The sequence below is a fragment of the Egretta garzetta genome, unplaced genomic scaffold (assembly GCF_000687185.1).
Source record: "Egretta garzetta isolate BGI_Z169 unplaced genomic scaffold, ASM68718v1 scaffold40, whole genome shotgun sequence".
In the NCBI taxonomy this organism is placed as follows: Eukaryota; Metazoa; Chordata; class Aves; order Pelecaniformes; family Ardeidae; genus Egretta; species Egretta garzetta.
The window spans coordinates 271,578-288,695 of NW_009258484.1; the positions used below are offsets into that span (position 1 = coordinate 271,578).

At 42.2% G+C, this 17,118-nt stretch overlaps 1 protein-coding gene across 1 annotated transcript in view; it reads right to left on the bottom strand.

The window, feature by feature from the left end:
- FREM2 (FRAS1 related extracellular matrix 2) overlaps positions 1 to 17,118 on the bottom strand; it is a 145,379-nt gene that overhangs the window by 121,482 nt on the left and 6,779 nt on the right. The window contains exons 3-4 of the mRNA XM_009644445.1: positions 12,772 to 17,113; positions 6,308 to 6,397 (exon numbers count right to left, since the gene is read on the bottom strand). Coding sequence (XP_009642740.1) covers positions 6,308 to 6,397; positions 12,772 to 17,113 — 4,432 coding nt within the window. The remainder of the gene's footprint in view (positions 1 to 6,307; positions 6,398 to 12,771; positions 17,114 to 17,118) is intronic.

A 17,118-nucleotide genomic window follows, 5' to 3' on the forward strand; every position in this document is an offset into this window, starting at 1 on the left:
AGTTGTCTCACATTTCCCTAGACCCACTCCTAAATTACACTGCTTTGCTTTTGTTAAAAATGACAAATAAGACAGGATGGGGAGCAGAGGAAAGCTTTGCTTTTGGCTAAACCCACTATTAGAACCCAAGTAACTGAAAAAAAACCCCAAAATTTTCTTGCTGAACAAAACAACTACCTTTTTTCCTCCCCCCAAAAAATGTTTTTTCTGGATACAGCAGACCTTCTTTCCAATGTATGTATTTGGAGGACAAGGTGATGTTCAAGTTTGAAACAGAAAATTCGGTCATTTCCAGCAGACAGTCTAAAACTTCAGTACAAAGAAAAAATATAACTGGTACAGAAGACAATGAAAATCTTTCCACTGAGATTAGTAAGGCCTGTACTAGGCTTTCTATATGCCCCGCATAATATTGCTACACAAAACACATAGCTAGCTACTTCTGTCTACTTCAGCAGACACTAATTTTGCTGTGACCTTGCAGCCACATTCACAACAACGCCCCCATGAAGTAATTTTTTATTTACAGAAAGGTTTATTTTGAGGGGGGGAGGGGGTTGTTTGTTTGGGTTGGGGTTTTTTTTGTAAACTGTAGTGTCAAACTACTATTTAAATCTCTTGGTAGCAGTTACAGTAAGAAGTGTGACATGTGGAAAATGGTTTGGGCACCAACCTGGAGTATATCAAAACAGCAGCAACAAGCCTGGCAACAGACCAGAATCCAATACAGTACTTGGCAAATGATGGCAAATGTACCGCCAACATGTGATGCCCTCGTTTTTAAGCCAAAGGTAAATGTAGTTGATGTTTCTTGCCAAGACCAGTGAGTGTGCCCAAATGCCACATGTGAGGTCAAGCAAGGATGCTGCAAATAATTCCCAATGGTATTTTACCAGTCGGCTTCTTTAAGAACTGTCAGATATTGAGTCCAAAATGTCTGTTCCTACACTATTATTATAGTTTGCTCAGGAAAACACATCAGCATTATGCCTTTGAAAAGCAGCACTGGTAACTGTTTTAGTTGAATAATTATACTCTGGAGTGTAATATTATTCTCTCACAAAAGAATAAAGCCTACCAGAATGGTGACATTCCTAAAAATATATTTTTTTTAATTTAGTAAAACAAAGTATGACAGATGAAATAATTATATTCCACAAACATAATGGAACTTTTCTCTAAGCAGTAGAACAGTGCTTCTTTAATTAACATAATTTCTTGCGTAAACATTGTTTGGGAAAGTCTATGAAGTTTTCCCAGAAATTAGGCTTAAAGGCTAACTTCAAGGAATTGTTTTTGAAAGATTCTTGCTTCAATAGGGATTTAACTGAATGTTAGTACAGGAAAATGCAGTGCTGTGTTAAGGCATTTAGGGATCTGTAATGAAAAGTTTAAATGAGATTTAGCTAATGATGTAAATCACCAGTTTCAGTGAGCCTTGGCTTTGCAATGCTTTGGCTTTAAGTCAGAAAAGCTGCCTAAAGAGCCTGAAATAAAAATAAAAAAAAACAACCAACTTGTTTCTTTCCTTTCTTAGTGATCCTCACATTCCTAAAACAGCCATAAGAATCTGTCATTACTTCCCCTTTGAAACCATTCTACCCTTGAGGCACTGTACTTCAGGATTCCATTAGCAGCCCTAAAGCAGCAGTTTGGAGGACTCCACTTAAGTACTGAGCAGAGAAGGGAGTTAGATAAGGGAGGGACAGGTTATGGTTCAAATTAAGGCTGAACAGGAAATGGGCTTCCCCCTTGCATGATTTTTTTTTTTTTTTTTAGAATGCTCCAGGTCCAAATCAGCATTATCTCACGGAACTGACTGTAATGCAAAACTTTATTAGTATGGCACCAGCCTCTTGCAACAAAAAATACTGAGGTGCATAACATGAATCTCTTCCATTGGTGCTGCAGCCCTGGTTGACGGTTCCCCAAGCTTCACAAGACAGAAGGGAGGAGGAGGAGCAAGCAAGGCAGACTGCTGGGATGAGAGCACTAGCCAAGCAACAAGCAGGTCAAGAACAAAGTCATATTTTAAAAATATTTGGGGGCAGATTGCTATTTAAAAGAGATGAACATTCCTTCACTGACTTTACATGGTCTGAACTTGAACATTTCAGAGTTATCCACAAGACTTAAATAGAATAAAGAATATGTGAAGCAAAAATGAAGACAAAAATAGTCCTTTACGGAGAAGCTCTGCTCTTCAACTGGCATTCAGCACACTGCTGTAGTACTGCTACCCCAGTCCCAGTACCCATTGCCAGGCTGTATTGTTGGAATGTATTTGACTGATACTGACTCTGGAGGTATGGGGCCTGAGCTGGGTTTCAGCTTAGTGCCAGCTTTGGGATATGTTTGTTTTATTATACACAATCAGCAGAATCTGGCCAAAAATTTGCCTTAAACCAGGTCAACCAGTTTCACATTATTTGAAACTGCATGTTTAATGAGAAAGTATCTTCTACAGATTGGATAGGTGGGCATTTAGATCCATATTATTTTTCAGTTTTTCTGACTTACTGCAGTGCCACTGAAAAAACAGAAAAGAAGGGCATAAATTGAGGGTAACCGATGGACTGCAGCTTTAACTGTGCATCCTCAGTGATAGTTTCTCATGTAAGGAGTGAAAATGCCTCAGACAACTCACAAGGGATGCACTGTGAAATTGTAGTGTGCAGTTTTCTGAAACAGGCACAAGAGCTCAACACACTGGACATAATTTCTGTGTCAACTTTCATTCCATACCAATCAGTGCCATTCTGCATAGCTGAAGCACCAACCCTATGCATATATTTAGTAGTGCCATACATACCCAGTTTCCCCAGGCTTTCAGTAATAAGAAGTTGCTGCAGACAGTGCAGTTACTCACTAAGTTTATCAGATTTAAGTTACTCTGTGATTCTGTTTTTCACTAATTAAAAGGCTCAAGCTGGATCTTTTTCTTCAGTCTAGTGAGTCTCTCAATAGTGTGCAAATTTACATACCGCAAATACATCCAGGAGTTCCACTGTCAGTCTGGATTTCCTTTTTTTTTTTTTACCTTCACACAGGAAAAAAAAAGTCCTCTTTTGTCTGCCTTCTGGCAATATTGGTGCCTTTTCTAACCACTGAATTAAGAATTTAATAATATAAACATCAGGATTCACCACTGTCACATGCTTGCACTCGCTAAGAAGAGTTTTTTCTCCACCTTGTCCATGGCATGTGGAGGCCACTTCTGAGGAAAGAGATTCAACTGAGACTATTTTGCAACCTTTATGAAAAATAAAATTCCATACTTTCTGCAAGGTTTTCCTAAAATGGACTCATAACATTTTTTCAGTATCAACAGGTCTCCACATGATCATTTTAAGACCAAAATTCAAATCAAAACAGAAAGCAAATTGTTAATATGAACTACAGTAGTTTCTTTCAAGATGTCACACAGATAACTCAGCAGCATCCTATGTCCTCCAGTGTCTTCTTCTTCTACGTATAACAGAAATGCAAGGGCTCACTCACTTTATAGTAGATCATCTTGAGGCTAAATCTCTAAGCAAGAAGAATTAAAACCTTTTCTACCTTTAAAAATATTAGTGCTGACAAATAGCTGAACTAAGTTCAATTTATTTCACTTTTTTATTACTCTTATGAAACATGCCATTTAAAGCCAGAAAAGCACTACAGCCACACCTATGCAGGTAATTGATGCTGAGAATAAGACTCTTTCAGAGCTTAAAAGCTCGACCAATTCTTTCTGGTGAAACCTCTAATTTTGGTTTGAATATAGCAGGCCTATGCTCTCACAAGTGAATTACAGTCCTCAAGGCTTTCTTTCCTTTTATTCTTAAATGGCCTTCCTTTCTCTCCATATTGAGCCCATTTCTGTTCTCTTTAGTTATACTCAGAAAGTTATGATGAGACAGCCCTAACCCCTGAGCTATTCTCCATTTGTCTAGGCTGCAGGTTTCTCCCTTGGCCAGTAAGAAAACAAGTTTGCCCCAATACCATATTTCATGTTTTCAGACCCTAGGTTGCGATTTGGTACACAGCATGGCTTACTCCCACGGTGAGAAACTGAGCAGGCAAGGGGCCAAGAGCTGGCAGAGTGCTGACTTGGCTCTTTTCCCCTCACTTACCCACCTAGTCTGCTGTTGCCCGAACTTGCTTACCACAAATGCTAGCCACATGTAAGAGGATAAACAAAATTCCAGATCCACAACAAAATTCACACTGGAGCAGTTTGATGGCTCCTTGTAGTTGGCCTCCATGCAAATGGCTGAGATAGCAGACTTGGACCCCAATTAGACTATCATAATTTAAGAGACTAGCAAATGATCTTCCACATTTGTTCTCTTAAGTCATGGTATAATGAGTGGGGCAGATCAACCATCAAAAGATGGAGCTAGAGAAAGTCATGCTCTTCTCCTATTTCCAGTTCACAGCAAGTATAGAATCATAGAATCATAGAATGTTTTGGGTTGGAAGGGACCCCTAGAGGTCATCTAGTCCAACCCCCCTGCACTGAGCAGGGACACCGCTAACTCGATCAGGTTGCTCAGAACCCCGTCCAACCTGGCCTTGAATGTTTCCAGGGATGGGGCCTCTTCCAGTGTTTTACTGGAAAATAAGTGTTGCAAACTCTGCACAGAATCACAGAATGGTTGGCATTGGAAGGGACCTCGGGAGATCATCCAGTCCAACCCCCCTGCTAAAGCAGGGTCACCCAGAGCAGGCTGCACAGGACATCGTCCAGGTGGGTTTTGAATATCTCCAGAGAAGGAGACTCCACAACCCTCCTGGGCAGCCTGGTCCAGTGCTCTGTCACCCCCAAAGTAAAGAAGTTCTTCCTCATATTCAACTGAAACCTCTTATGTTTCAGTTTGTGCCCAGTGCCCCTTGTCCTGTCACTGGGCACCACTGAGAAGAGTCTGGCTCCGTCCTCGTGATACCCACCCTTAAGATATTTGTATGTGTTAATGAGATCCCCTCTCGGTCTTCTCTTCTTCAGGCTAAACAAGCCCAGCTCTCTCAGCCTTTCCTCATAGGGGAGATGCTCCAGTCCCCTCATCATCTTTGTTGCCCTCTTCTGGACTCTCTCTAGGAGTTCCTCATCTTTCTTGAACTGGGGAGCCCAGAACTGGACACAGTACTCACAGTATTCTTATCTCACTACTTGTTCTCTGATGTAGCAAAGATTTTGCAAAGAGGTACTGTCTCTTCTGTGCTTGTCCAGCACAATGAACAAGGGAACGTGGTTTAATATCCCACTCCCAGTAATGGTAGATGGTGACAGACTGTTCAATCTCTGACAGACAGGACAAACCCCCATTTACTGATCTCAATACCGTTAATTGGCTGTGCTTCTTGAGAAGAAGTAACACAAGCCGAGTACACGAGCTGAAAATAAGCTAACTTAAAGCATTCTTTCTAAGCAGCATATAATTAAATCAACTAATAAAATTAATTGCCAATTACTCATAGAGATATATATCGCATATTAAAAAATATATTAAAGTAACATAATCTAGCCACCTGTTACCACACATAGGAATATCTACATTTAGGAATATCCCCATTAAGTACAGACTTCAGATGAAAAAAAAAAAAAAAAAAAAGGCCTGTTAATGTGTTCTGTTTACCCCTTAACCTGTTCTTTCTTTGTTCTTTAAAAACAAAGAAAAAAAAAACTACTTTTTTTTTTTTTCCTGAATGAGTATATGCCAGAATTCTCAATTTGGTTGTATTCTGTCTTTTTGCACCCTCCACAATCCTACAAAATATCATTAGTCAGGAGAATTCACATCAGCCACCTGACAAAGATCTTTGACAAGTCATTGGGGATTCTGTTACATTAAGTAGGTAGAAGCAGAACTTGAACTCTAGGTAACATGTACATCAGAGACAACACATCTGATATGAATAGTCTTATAGCTGGAACCTTTAAAGAGGTAGGCAACCATAGCTGTAAATCAACATTTAGAAAGTTTCTCAAGGTAAAAGGCTTATGAGAATTTATGTGTAAAGAGCCTGGGAAGGGAATACAAAAGTAAAACTACAGAAAGCCCAGGTATCTAAGTAGACTTACAGAATTTCACTTTCTTGCTAGAGAAGGGTGAGTATTTTTTCATTAGATGCAATCACCATTTTATCGACACCTCTCTTTGTAAGAAATAGTTCACAATATGGGAAAGTCACAACAAAAATCATATTCCAGGAGGTAACATGGACTTCCTTCAATTAAATTCAATGTTCTTAAACTCCCCAAGTATACTTCAACTCTTTCTCTTTCAAGAACAACAAAAGCACTGATCGTATGAGTACTCACCGCCATCTTCAACCATGAAATGAAAAATGTCACTGGTGGCATTGTCACCCCCTCGTAAAACATAGCATATCTTCATATCATCAATATCAGCTGGAAAGAGTCAGGAAAAATAGATTTTATTTTAAATGCTGAAGGTAGGAAACTTTTAATCGAAAAACTTTACATGTATTAAATAGTTTAGCTTCAACAGAGAGAGGTCAAGGTTCGCCAGCAGAGCTCATGGAATTCAGTACTAACAGTACTGACGTTTTACAGATACCATTCATTCTCCCTCCCTTTACTTCCCTCTCCCCAGTGCCCTCTTTCTTTTAAGACGTACTTACAAAAAGAACTAAAAGGAAATGTAAAAACGTGAGCTCAACAGTCAGAACTATTTTATACTTCTAGTGGCGCATTTTCTTAAACAGAGGTGTATCTCCACTAAGATATTGATTCTGTCATTGATCATCCAGAACAGTACTGTAGACATCACAGAAAATCTGTGGCTGAAACAGAAACAAAACCCAGGGTATTTTCTATGTTCAGTTCTATTCTCTATTCAAGAGGCAAGACAAATTAGTCCACCTGACACACACACACCCTGCCCCCGAACTAAATTACTTCTGGTGTGTGGTATATCTCTATGATAGGGTATCTGTATATGTTCTGCAGTAGAGACATCTCAGTTTCTTTAGTCCCCCAGAAAAATGCCCTCTCCACCAGTCTATCCTTCCTATCAGCATGTTGTCAAAGGATATGGCATATAATCTACATGAACTGTCACAAATAGTGCTCAAACCCTTACAGTGACTGACTGTTTGAAGAACCCAAACAGATGCAATTAAAGTAGACAGACAATTCTGCAGTAAAAAAAAAAAAAAATTCAATGCACAGTTTTGAACCACCAACTGCAATAAAGAAATTATATAAAAAGTAAACAAATATTTATTAATATTGTGTTTTCTGGTTTCCTTGAGCAGGGATGAGAAACATGTAATGCATAAAAATTAATTTTTGTCACTTTCTTTGAAAGACTGCTGTTGGTAAAAATCCATGCCTGGTACTTTTTTTAAGAAAAAGTGTTAGAAATTAGTAACATTAAAGTCAAACTCAAGTACCACCCAAGTTCTCCTCCCACGTTAGGGCATATGCATTAGTAATAAGAAGCCAAAAGCACTTTTGTTAGAGGTCCTCAAAATCCTCAATTCCAAAAGTAGCCAGACATCTTCTAGGGCAAACAAGTTAAGAACATTATCAGCAAATATATGTCACTGAAGAATCTCTTCCAGAAATGTTTGAAAGTTAAAGATCAAAAATTCATGGGGTTGTAAAGAGGATGCAAACAAATACCTCTTCATGCCAGTGAAGCAAATAAATCTTTCATCCTGCAAACACTTACACAAGTACTCAGCTCTGCCCATGTGGGTAGCCTTATCAAAATCTGTGTTTCTAACATATATAAAGATAAGCACTTGAGCCAGTGCTTGCAGGACCAGGACCACCTCATCAAAAAAAGCCACTTGTCATCCAAATATCTTAATTTTGTCAGAAGAATTGCAAAGTAGTGACCTGTTTTCTGTTCATTAAGAACATGTTCAGAGTCACTTGAGCAATTCTATGATATCCTTCCACAACTGATCAGGTTATGCTACTTATATTAAAATTTGCCTCGTTGTAAGCACAATTCATTACTCTATAACTACAGTGCCTGATAAATATTAATGCAATACTGGAATTCTCCAACATAATTCTGAAATCCATCCAACATAATTTTCTATTAAAAAAAAAAGGAATTATCTCCACTAGATCAGGGCACCGATTTCCCAAAATTCTGCAAAACTGATGTGGATATTAAAGGTTATATAGATGAACATATATTCTTTAAGAAACATAATTCACTCATCTCTCTGAAAACACTTGCCTGAAAAAGAAGATAAAAAGCATTACTATGCTGAATAAAATCAGCTTGCAAAGAGCTGCGTATTTGGCTGGAGTAGCCATGTAGGTATCCTTGGCCTCAGGAGGCTACAGAGAGTGCTGAGACATCAACCAAACTATATTATGGCCAAGGTAGTTCCTTACTCTTCACTATTCCTTCACCTTTTTCCTGGCTTCTCAGCACACCTGCAGAGCTGTGGGACGTGACCTGGCCCTTACTCACAAACTTACCCACGTGGGACCAGGGACTCCCCAAACAGTGCTCAGCAGTCTGTCACACTTTGTACATTCAAAACATTATCCAAACATCAACTACCTACTTGTTATATACCACTAAACTGCTTTGAATGTGAAAGACTTGGCAGTTCCTTAATAGACTTTCCCCACTTTTAAACAAATTATCTAATCATAATGAATATCTGCTATGAACAAATTCCAGCTCTGATGTGCAGAGACTACACACTATTATGCATACACAATATTCTTTGTATGTATTTTTTGTTCCAGGACAGCACTAGACTAGAAATTACCAGGTGGCAAGTGTTTTTCTTCATGCTTTCTCTGCATTCACTATCACCAAATTGTAAATATAAAGCACAAAGAAATAGTAACAAATTAAAAGTGCTGCTTTCAGGTGTAACATGAAGTAACAGTACTTGAATAAACTTAGGAACTGTTTCATGTATTTTAAGAATATTTTATTTCATTACTGTCATTCGCCTGTCTCTTTCTCTCTCTCATTCAAATTATTTTAAGAATTAAATAGAAGAGAATAAAAAGCACCAACTATTTGCAGAATTTGGGGACCTTCACCAAGAAGTTAATTCTTTCACACTGTCATAGTCCCCTTTGAGCAATCCCAGTTAACTTGTCCTGGTTTCAGCTGGGACAAGAGTTAATTTTTTTCATAGTAGCTGGCATAGTGCTGCGTTTTGGATTTAGTACCAGAAGAATGTTGATAACACACTGATGTTTTTAGTTGTTGCTAAGTAGTGCTCAGGCTACTCAAGGACTTTTTGAGCTTCTCCTGCTCGGCCAGGTGCATAACAAGCTGGGAGTACAGCACAGCCAGGACAACTAACCCAAACTGACCAAAGAGCTATTCCATACCATATAACGTCATGCTCGGGGGGGTTAGTTGGTCGGTCGCAGGCAGAGTAATTGCAGCTCGGGCTGGGCTGGGCATCAGCCAGTGGGTGGTGAGCAATTGCATTGTGCATCACTTGTTTTATATATTCTGTATATTCTCTTACCATTATTATTATTACTATTGTTATTCTTCTCTCTTATTAAACTGTCTCTATCTCAACCCACGGCTCTTACTTTTTTTTTTTATTTTCCCCGATTCTCTCCCCCATCCCACAGAGGGAGGGGGGGGAGTGAGCGAGTGGCTGTGTGGTGCTTAGTTGCCAGCCGGGTTAAACCACGACATAACTCTATGAGCCTCACAAGCAAAAGATTACCTACTGTACCTGTGGCAGAAGTATTTGTTGCATACTAATTAGAAAGCCCCACATTGATTGTTCCTGAACAAAATACACAAATCTCCGGGACATACTATATTCTGCACGACCACATTTTGACTGGAGGCTTTTAGCTCATCTTGCAAGCTAGGCTAATTTCCTTCCTAGCACTTGATAAAGTTTTGTGGGCAGATATTGCACAGTAATCTCAAGCGTAAGGCAGAAAGCTGTTTGCTAAACAATGGCTCTGCCCTCTCTTTCAGTTACAGGCAATCTGAAAAACCAGATGGCTCAAGCTGCTTGCACACAATGAATCTTATTTCATCAACGTTACCTCACTCCAAGTGGTCAGGCTGCCTGTTCGTAGAACCACAGACCCAAATCCAAGGAATGGGAGCATCAGGCAGTAGAATATTAGTATGGACTTCACAAACTATTGAGCAGCTTTCAGAACTCATCTGCATATGACCCTGAACAACCCCATCTGACTTCAAAGTTGGCCCAGTTTTGAGTAGGGGCTGGACCAAATGACCTCCAGAGGTCCCTTCCAACATAAATTTGAAGACTGTAACGATGTTTTACAAGCCCCATCAGGACCCACACATGTTAACGAAACTGGAACCATTTAGCATTTTGTAAGAGGTTGCCCCATATGGCAGGATAGGACCCCTAAAAAGGGGGGAGATCAAAACATAACAAGAAAGTGTGTAACAGCAGGTCCAATAGTCAATACAGGAGCATCCCAAAGTCAAAACTATTACTCATGGCTGGTTGCAAAATCTGCACTTACATTAGGATCATCAAGAATACGACAAAAGAGGGCCTTGTTGACCTGAACATTAGATAATTATTTGTCTCAGTATAGCATAAGCATGAAATATGCCTAAATTCACTACTCTGGATTTGACAGTGCTTTGCACATTAATGGCAGTGGGCCACAAGGTGACGGACAACAGTGAACTACACACAGAGTTTTGAGTATGCAGCTTGGTCTGCATAAGACCTCTGTATCTCACGTTACTTCTCAAAACTATAGCCTTCTAGGTTCAGCCAAGAATTTTTGTCTCCCTGCCACTCACAACCTCTCCCATACCCAAAGCAGCTACAGACAAGAGGGCAGCCGAGGAAAAAGGAAAGGAAACGACAGTGCCCTTTCATCCATGACTTTCACTCCCAGGTTATTCTATGACTTCCAGCAAGTTCTTTTTCTCTGTCCTCAGAAGTTGTGTTATCCCTGTGTGAGCTTGATGCTTTCTGACTTTCATGCAGCCTGTCCAGACACCTCTTCTCCCCTTCAAGTGCTTGGCCCTGCATTCATTTTTATGTGTTTGTTTCATAAAATACAAACCATTATAAAAAGCATTTAGGAAGTTGAGAAGAGACATACCATAACACAAATGCTCATAGAGGCCAATGGACAAAATTATTGAAGAAATGTGTATTTCTTACAAAGACTCTTCAACTCAGCACAAATTAGAGTGCTTGTATCAGTACTGTCAGGGAACCCGTGAAGTTATTTCATTTTCTGGGGATCCTCACTAGCTTTAAAACCAATTCTCCTATGGGTTGCACGCTTCTCACCCCAGCTCAGCCAGCCCCAGGATATTAAGAAAGCCTGTGTGAAGACCAGCGAGTATGCCACATGGTCAGACTGCTAATTGAAAGCCAAGGGCATTTTGGTTGTCTGATAAATGTATGCCTGGTCACACGGCACAAAAAAGAATGGAATACATACCTATCCTGAGTGCTCTCCCTCTTCAGAAAAAACGGGATATCACTGTGCTACGCAGTGGTCTGCTTTCAAGGAACGCCCACTCAATAATTCTACATTCTCCAATGTGAAAGAAAACCCACTAAAAAAATGATAACCGGTTTATCTACTCACTCCCATTCTCTTCTCTTTCTCACTTATTCTGATAACAATACTTTTAATACTACTTGCAGTTCGCTACTGAAGCCTTACATTTAAGGAGCTGCGATGGTTCCCAAAGCTTAGACATGGTTTGGTCCCTCCTCACCCTCTTTTTCACACTGACACCGCAAACCTTAGGGCACCCCAGCCTTTAAAAAGTTCATCAAGCCTGTTTGCAAGATTTGGTATATCTGACAAGAACATCACTACAGCCAAGACTGTAACATGGGATACATACCAGTATGGGCTCTATGAAATGAAATACAGCCAACTATAAGCATTCATCTCTAGCCTTACCACCTACACAACCCGTACTTTCTGGGCTCCTTTAATTTTGAGCCTCCGTGCAATTGTGCTGTCTGCTCAATCCACAGCTGCAGGAGGCTCCAGGAAACCTCATTTCATTTTTAATTAACCAGCTATTAAGTCACTGCAAAGTAACATGGAAAATTCTCTGGAGAACAGCTAATGCTCCCCTTTCAGTTAAAGTTACTTCATAGCTTTGTGTTGAGGCTTTATTTCAGAACATATGGCACATGTGGTTTTTTTCCTATTTATATCACCTAGTATTTTAGTTCCATGTAAAAAGTAAGTACCATTGACATAATTTTAAAACATTTACATTACCTTTTAATTTACCACAAACACCTTGTGGTTAAAATTTGTGTAATTAAGCCAACAAATGCACTCATAGCATATTATTTCCTCATCTTTGGGAAATTACTTTGCTTTTACAGATACATGTGCTCAGACTGTATAGCAACTGATACCCTAGCCACAGTATGGCCATTAGTTAATAATAGCTTGGCCACTCCCATAGCATTTTCTAAATAAAACAGTTTAAAGAAGGCACTCAGCCTCTAAAAATCCAGAACCACATGCAGCCCAATTCTGCTATCCAAATTTCTATCACTGATAGAAAGTTCAAATCACAGTTATTTGCACTGTAAGCTCTCCAAAGTGAAGATGCTCCTTTATTCAATGTTTATCCAGTAGACCCCCTTTCCTGTTTAAAGCTGACACAAATGCAATAAATAATAAACAGAACTAAAGAATAATAAAGACATTACAAAAAAACTCTGTTGGAAAGTTTCTCCCACCAAGTATTATAGAGTTTAGCATGAAAAAGAATGTTTCCAGTGATCTAAAGAAAGCATGCAGTATTGTAATACCTTGGGTGAACTGGCTGATGCTATGGTTGCCTTTCCCGAGGTGGATCAGGAAGCCATGGCGAGGACCCTCTGTGATTCTGATCTTGAGAGTAACGTGTAAACTGTCTCTGTCTTCCACTTTTAGCACCTTGTTGGTAATCAGAAACCCGATGTGACCTGTGGCCAGAATACGGAGAGTCTGAGCACCCTTGTTTATTACAACTTGAGGTACACTGTTGTCCACAGCCATTATTCGAATTTTCATAGTCTGAGGTTTCCTCGTTTCAAACACAGTGTTGGGAAAGACATAGAAATCAGTATGAGTGCCATCTGTAACAGTGAAAGAGAAGCTATCCTCAACTGATTCTGTGCCATCATGTTTGTAGCTGATTAGATTTTCATTTAGATCTTGTTTAGTGAAGGTGGTGACTGGTTTGGAGTTATTGAACATGATCTGGCCATGAACTGGTATTTGAGTGATGATAAATTTTAGCAATGAGTCAGGTGTATCTCTGTCTTCTGCAGTCAGTTCAAATGGGGTTATCAGTTTGTATTCATTTTCACTCACCACCAGGTTATGGATTGTGACGATAGGTTTCTTATTGTCCACATCACTGATAGAAATTCTGAAAGTACGAAATACAGGGTTATAGCCATCAGTCACCTCAAACTCGAAGCTGTCCATTTTCACCTCATCTTCTGAAGTATGAATGTAATAGACTTTATTGCCTGCTAATAGGAGCTGAGTAAAAGTGGAGATGGGTACCCCAGGCTGATCTGTGCATTCAAGATGACCACGAACAGGTGCTCTGGTAATAGTGAAAACTAAGTTCTCATCTGGACTATTCAGGTCACTGGTGCTAAGCAAATCAGTAGTAAGGGTTACCTTCCCTCCTTCCTTCAGAGAAACTCCTTTGCTGATTACATCTGGGAAGACAATATCAATGCTACCTATTGTCACATAAAAGTAGCGGTCAATGAGAGGATTTATTCCATCTGTCACATCAAACTTGATAAGATCACGAACTCCTTCTTGCCCAAAATGCATATATCGAATTAAGTTTCTATCCACTTCATCTTGGGTGAAATTCATCCCCAGGGTGATATTCTCAACTCCACCTAAAGGCTTTACTCTCTGCAAGAGGCCTTGTCTTGGCCCATACCTTATAATGTATGTCAAGGTTTTGTCTTCAGAATCCAGGTCAGTAGCCTTCAATATTCTGTTGTGAATAGTTCTAGTTTCCCCTATTTCAATCTCCAAACCATCATTGATGGCCATTCTGGGTGTTTCATCATCTACAGGAATAACCATGATAAGTACTGTTTTTCTAACGGTATGTTTGCCGTCTGTGAGTTTCACTTCAAAACTGTCCTCCTTTGTTTCAGAGTCATCATGTTCGTAGAGTATGTTGGAGCTCTCCGTTATCTGATCCAAGGCGAAGCTCTCCACTAGGACAGTTCCATTGACCAGCTGGTTCACAATGTGGCCATGCCTGGGAAGCCTGGTGATTGTGAACATTAACTCATCAGCAGGGACGTCTGCATCCACTGCATGGAGGATAGGGGTATCGATAACCAGGCTCATGCCTTCCATCACAACAAACTCTCGCATAAAGATTTCAGGTTCTTCATCGTTGATCGGCGTAATGACAATGGGGAAAATGTGCCTTTGGGAAAAGTTAATGCCATCAGAGCAGCGGAAAGCAAATCTGTCTTCAACAGGCTCTACACCCTTATGTATACTTTGGACATAAAAGATATGCCCTTGACGCAGGTCTTTCAAGGTGAAAGCACTTATAGCTACACCTGCTCTGGATTTTTCAGATCCCGGGGCAGGAGAGATATTCTCTACATACCCAGACGTCGGCTGAGCAACAATGGTGCAGAGTATATCATCATTAGGAGTATCCACGTCTTCAGCCCTGAGGTGAGCAGGAGTAATGACCTGTTTGTCACCTTCCGCTACCATGAAACGCTCCCCCACAAAAATCTCTGGGGCTTGACTGTCAACAGGAAGAATGGTCACCAAGACTGAAACTCCTTGAACAACATTGCCCCTGACGCTCCACTCCTCAGACAGGTCAGACAAGGTAAGGTTGAAGGTATCTTCTTTGGGCAGAAGGCCTATTTCACCACCAGTGTGAGCATATACTACAGCACCATCCAGCAGATCTCTCTGGGAAAATCTCTCTGCAGGCACCCCTTGGACCAGGATGTTCCCATGCTGAGGAGGATCCTCTACAATGAAGGTCAACATTAAGTCATCTGTATCCTCATCTGTGCCCTGAATGACATTAGCAGTGATTTCAGCAGCACCATTCTCCAGCACATCCAGGTAGGAACCAAGAGTGCCTGGGGGCAACCGTAGCATAGGAACCTCATCGTCAACTGGGTGCACGTTCATTTTCAATGTGATGGGCACAAAATGAACCCCATCACTCACGTCAAGCCTGCAGGTGTCGCTGTTGGTCTCAGCTCCACTGTGCACATACACCACCCTCCCTTGTCTGATATCCTCCAGGCCAAAGACACCTCCTGGAATCAAACTGTACCCAGAAAGCTGCAACTGGCCATACCGAGGAGCCTGGGTCAGGATAAATCTGAGACGGGCAAGTTCAGTGTCTGTGTCACTGGCATCCAGCTCAGCTGGGCTAAGGACGTGGCTGCCTCCCTCAGGCAAAGCGAAGCCAGTATTAGTGATTTCAGGAGGCTGGTTATCCACAGGCTGCAGGTAGATGGTGAAAGTCCCTTCAGCTGCATTGCCAGCTGCATCTTGCACTTGATACTGAAACTGAATCAAATGAGGAGCCACCCCCAGTTCTTCCTGTGGGGGACGGTACGATATCTTGTGATGATTGATCTGGGCTTGGGTGAAGTGGGTAACTTCCACAGAGTGATCCTCAGTCAGCACGAGGGATCCAAGGCGGGCTCCATATACATCTGGGGAGTGGTTAGTGTCCGTGTCAGTGGGGGGCTGGGTTATTGTGTAGTGGAGTTCACGGTCCCCTGAATCCTGATCTGTGTAACACAAGTGCTTCCTCCGCAGTGGGGTCACCTGCTGTTCTGCAACTATTAAGTGCAGGCTGCTTCCGCTATGCAGCTCTGGGGCTAATCTGTCTATGGGATGTACCCGGATCACGAAAGTCTGTGGTCCAGAGCGGTTGGGCGGGTCGTTGTCATCCTGGACTCTAAAGACGAACTGGTCCAACACAACCCCAGGGCCGGGGCTGTGAGGCCCAAAGTGGTGGTAATAGAGACGCCCTTCCACAATGTCCTGCTGCAGCCACTCTCTCACTGGCTTTTCATAGATTAGGGAGCTTCCCACTAAACCCGGCACCTTCCTCCAAGAAAAGCCCTCATCTTCTTCCTCCTCTTCCCAGCCAGGAGGTGGCTGTGCTTGACGGAGGAGCAGCTGCCCAGCAGTGGGGCCAGACTCCACTGTGAAGAGCAGGATGGCATCCTGCGAGTCAATGTCAGTGGCGCTAAGAGCACGGGTGGTGATGGGCACTGTTTCACCCTCAGCCATAGTCAGCCCCGTGTTAGCATTGAGTAAGGGCGGCTGGTCATCAGTGGGCACCAGGGTAATGGGGAAAAGGAACTCAACACGGTGGCGAGAGCCAGCATCCTCCAGCCGCAGCACCAGGTTGTCACTGAGTGGAGACTCGCTGCCATCATGCTGGTATATGACCCGACCTGCTGCCAGCTCAGCCACTGTGAAGTGTTTACGAAGGGCAGCAGGTCCTGGGGTGTCCTCCAGCAGAGTGAGGTGGCCATGCCTCAGCCCTGCCACCACACTCACCCGCACCTGCTCAAGGTCATCCTCATCACTTATCACCAGGTTGGGGCTGGGACCGGGTCCCGAGAGAGGCCGTGACTGCCCCTCATAGAGCACGAGGCCAGTGTTGCGGGTCACCACAGGTGCCAGGGTGTTCATGGGCTTCACCACAATGACGAAGGCAAAGGGCTCTGAGGCAGCACCCTCTGGGTCCAACACCTCCAGCTCGAGCTCAAAGAGCCGCTCCCGATCAGAGTCCTCCACGGGTGGCTGGTAGGCGATGCGCAGCTCCCTCACGTCCCGCTGGCTGAAGGAGGAGACAGGCAAGCTCCGGTCGTCGGTGCTGACCATGTGCCCCTGGCCAGGGCCAAAGGGAGAGGTGATGTTGAAGAGCAGCAGGTCTGGTGGCGACTCCGCATCCTCGGCCGCAAGCATGTCAGGGGTGAGGGCCGTGAGGACAAACTGGTCCACCTCCATCATGAGCATGGCCAAGAAGCTGGGTTTGGGGGCCACATTCTCAGTCCCGGCCCGAATCCGCACCAGCACCTGGAAGTACTCGCGCTTCAGCAGCGCTCCGCTGCCCGCGGCCTCCC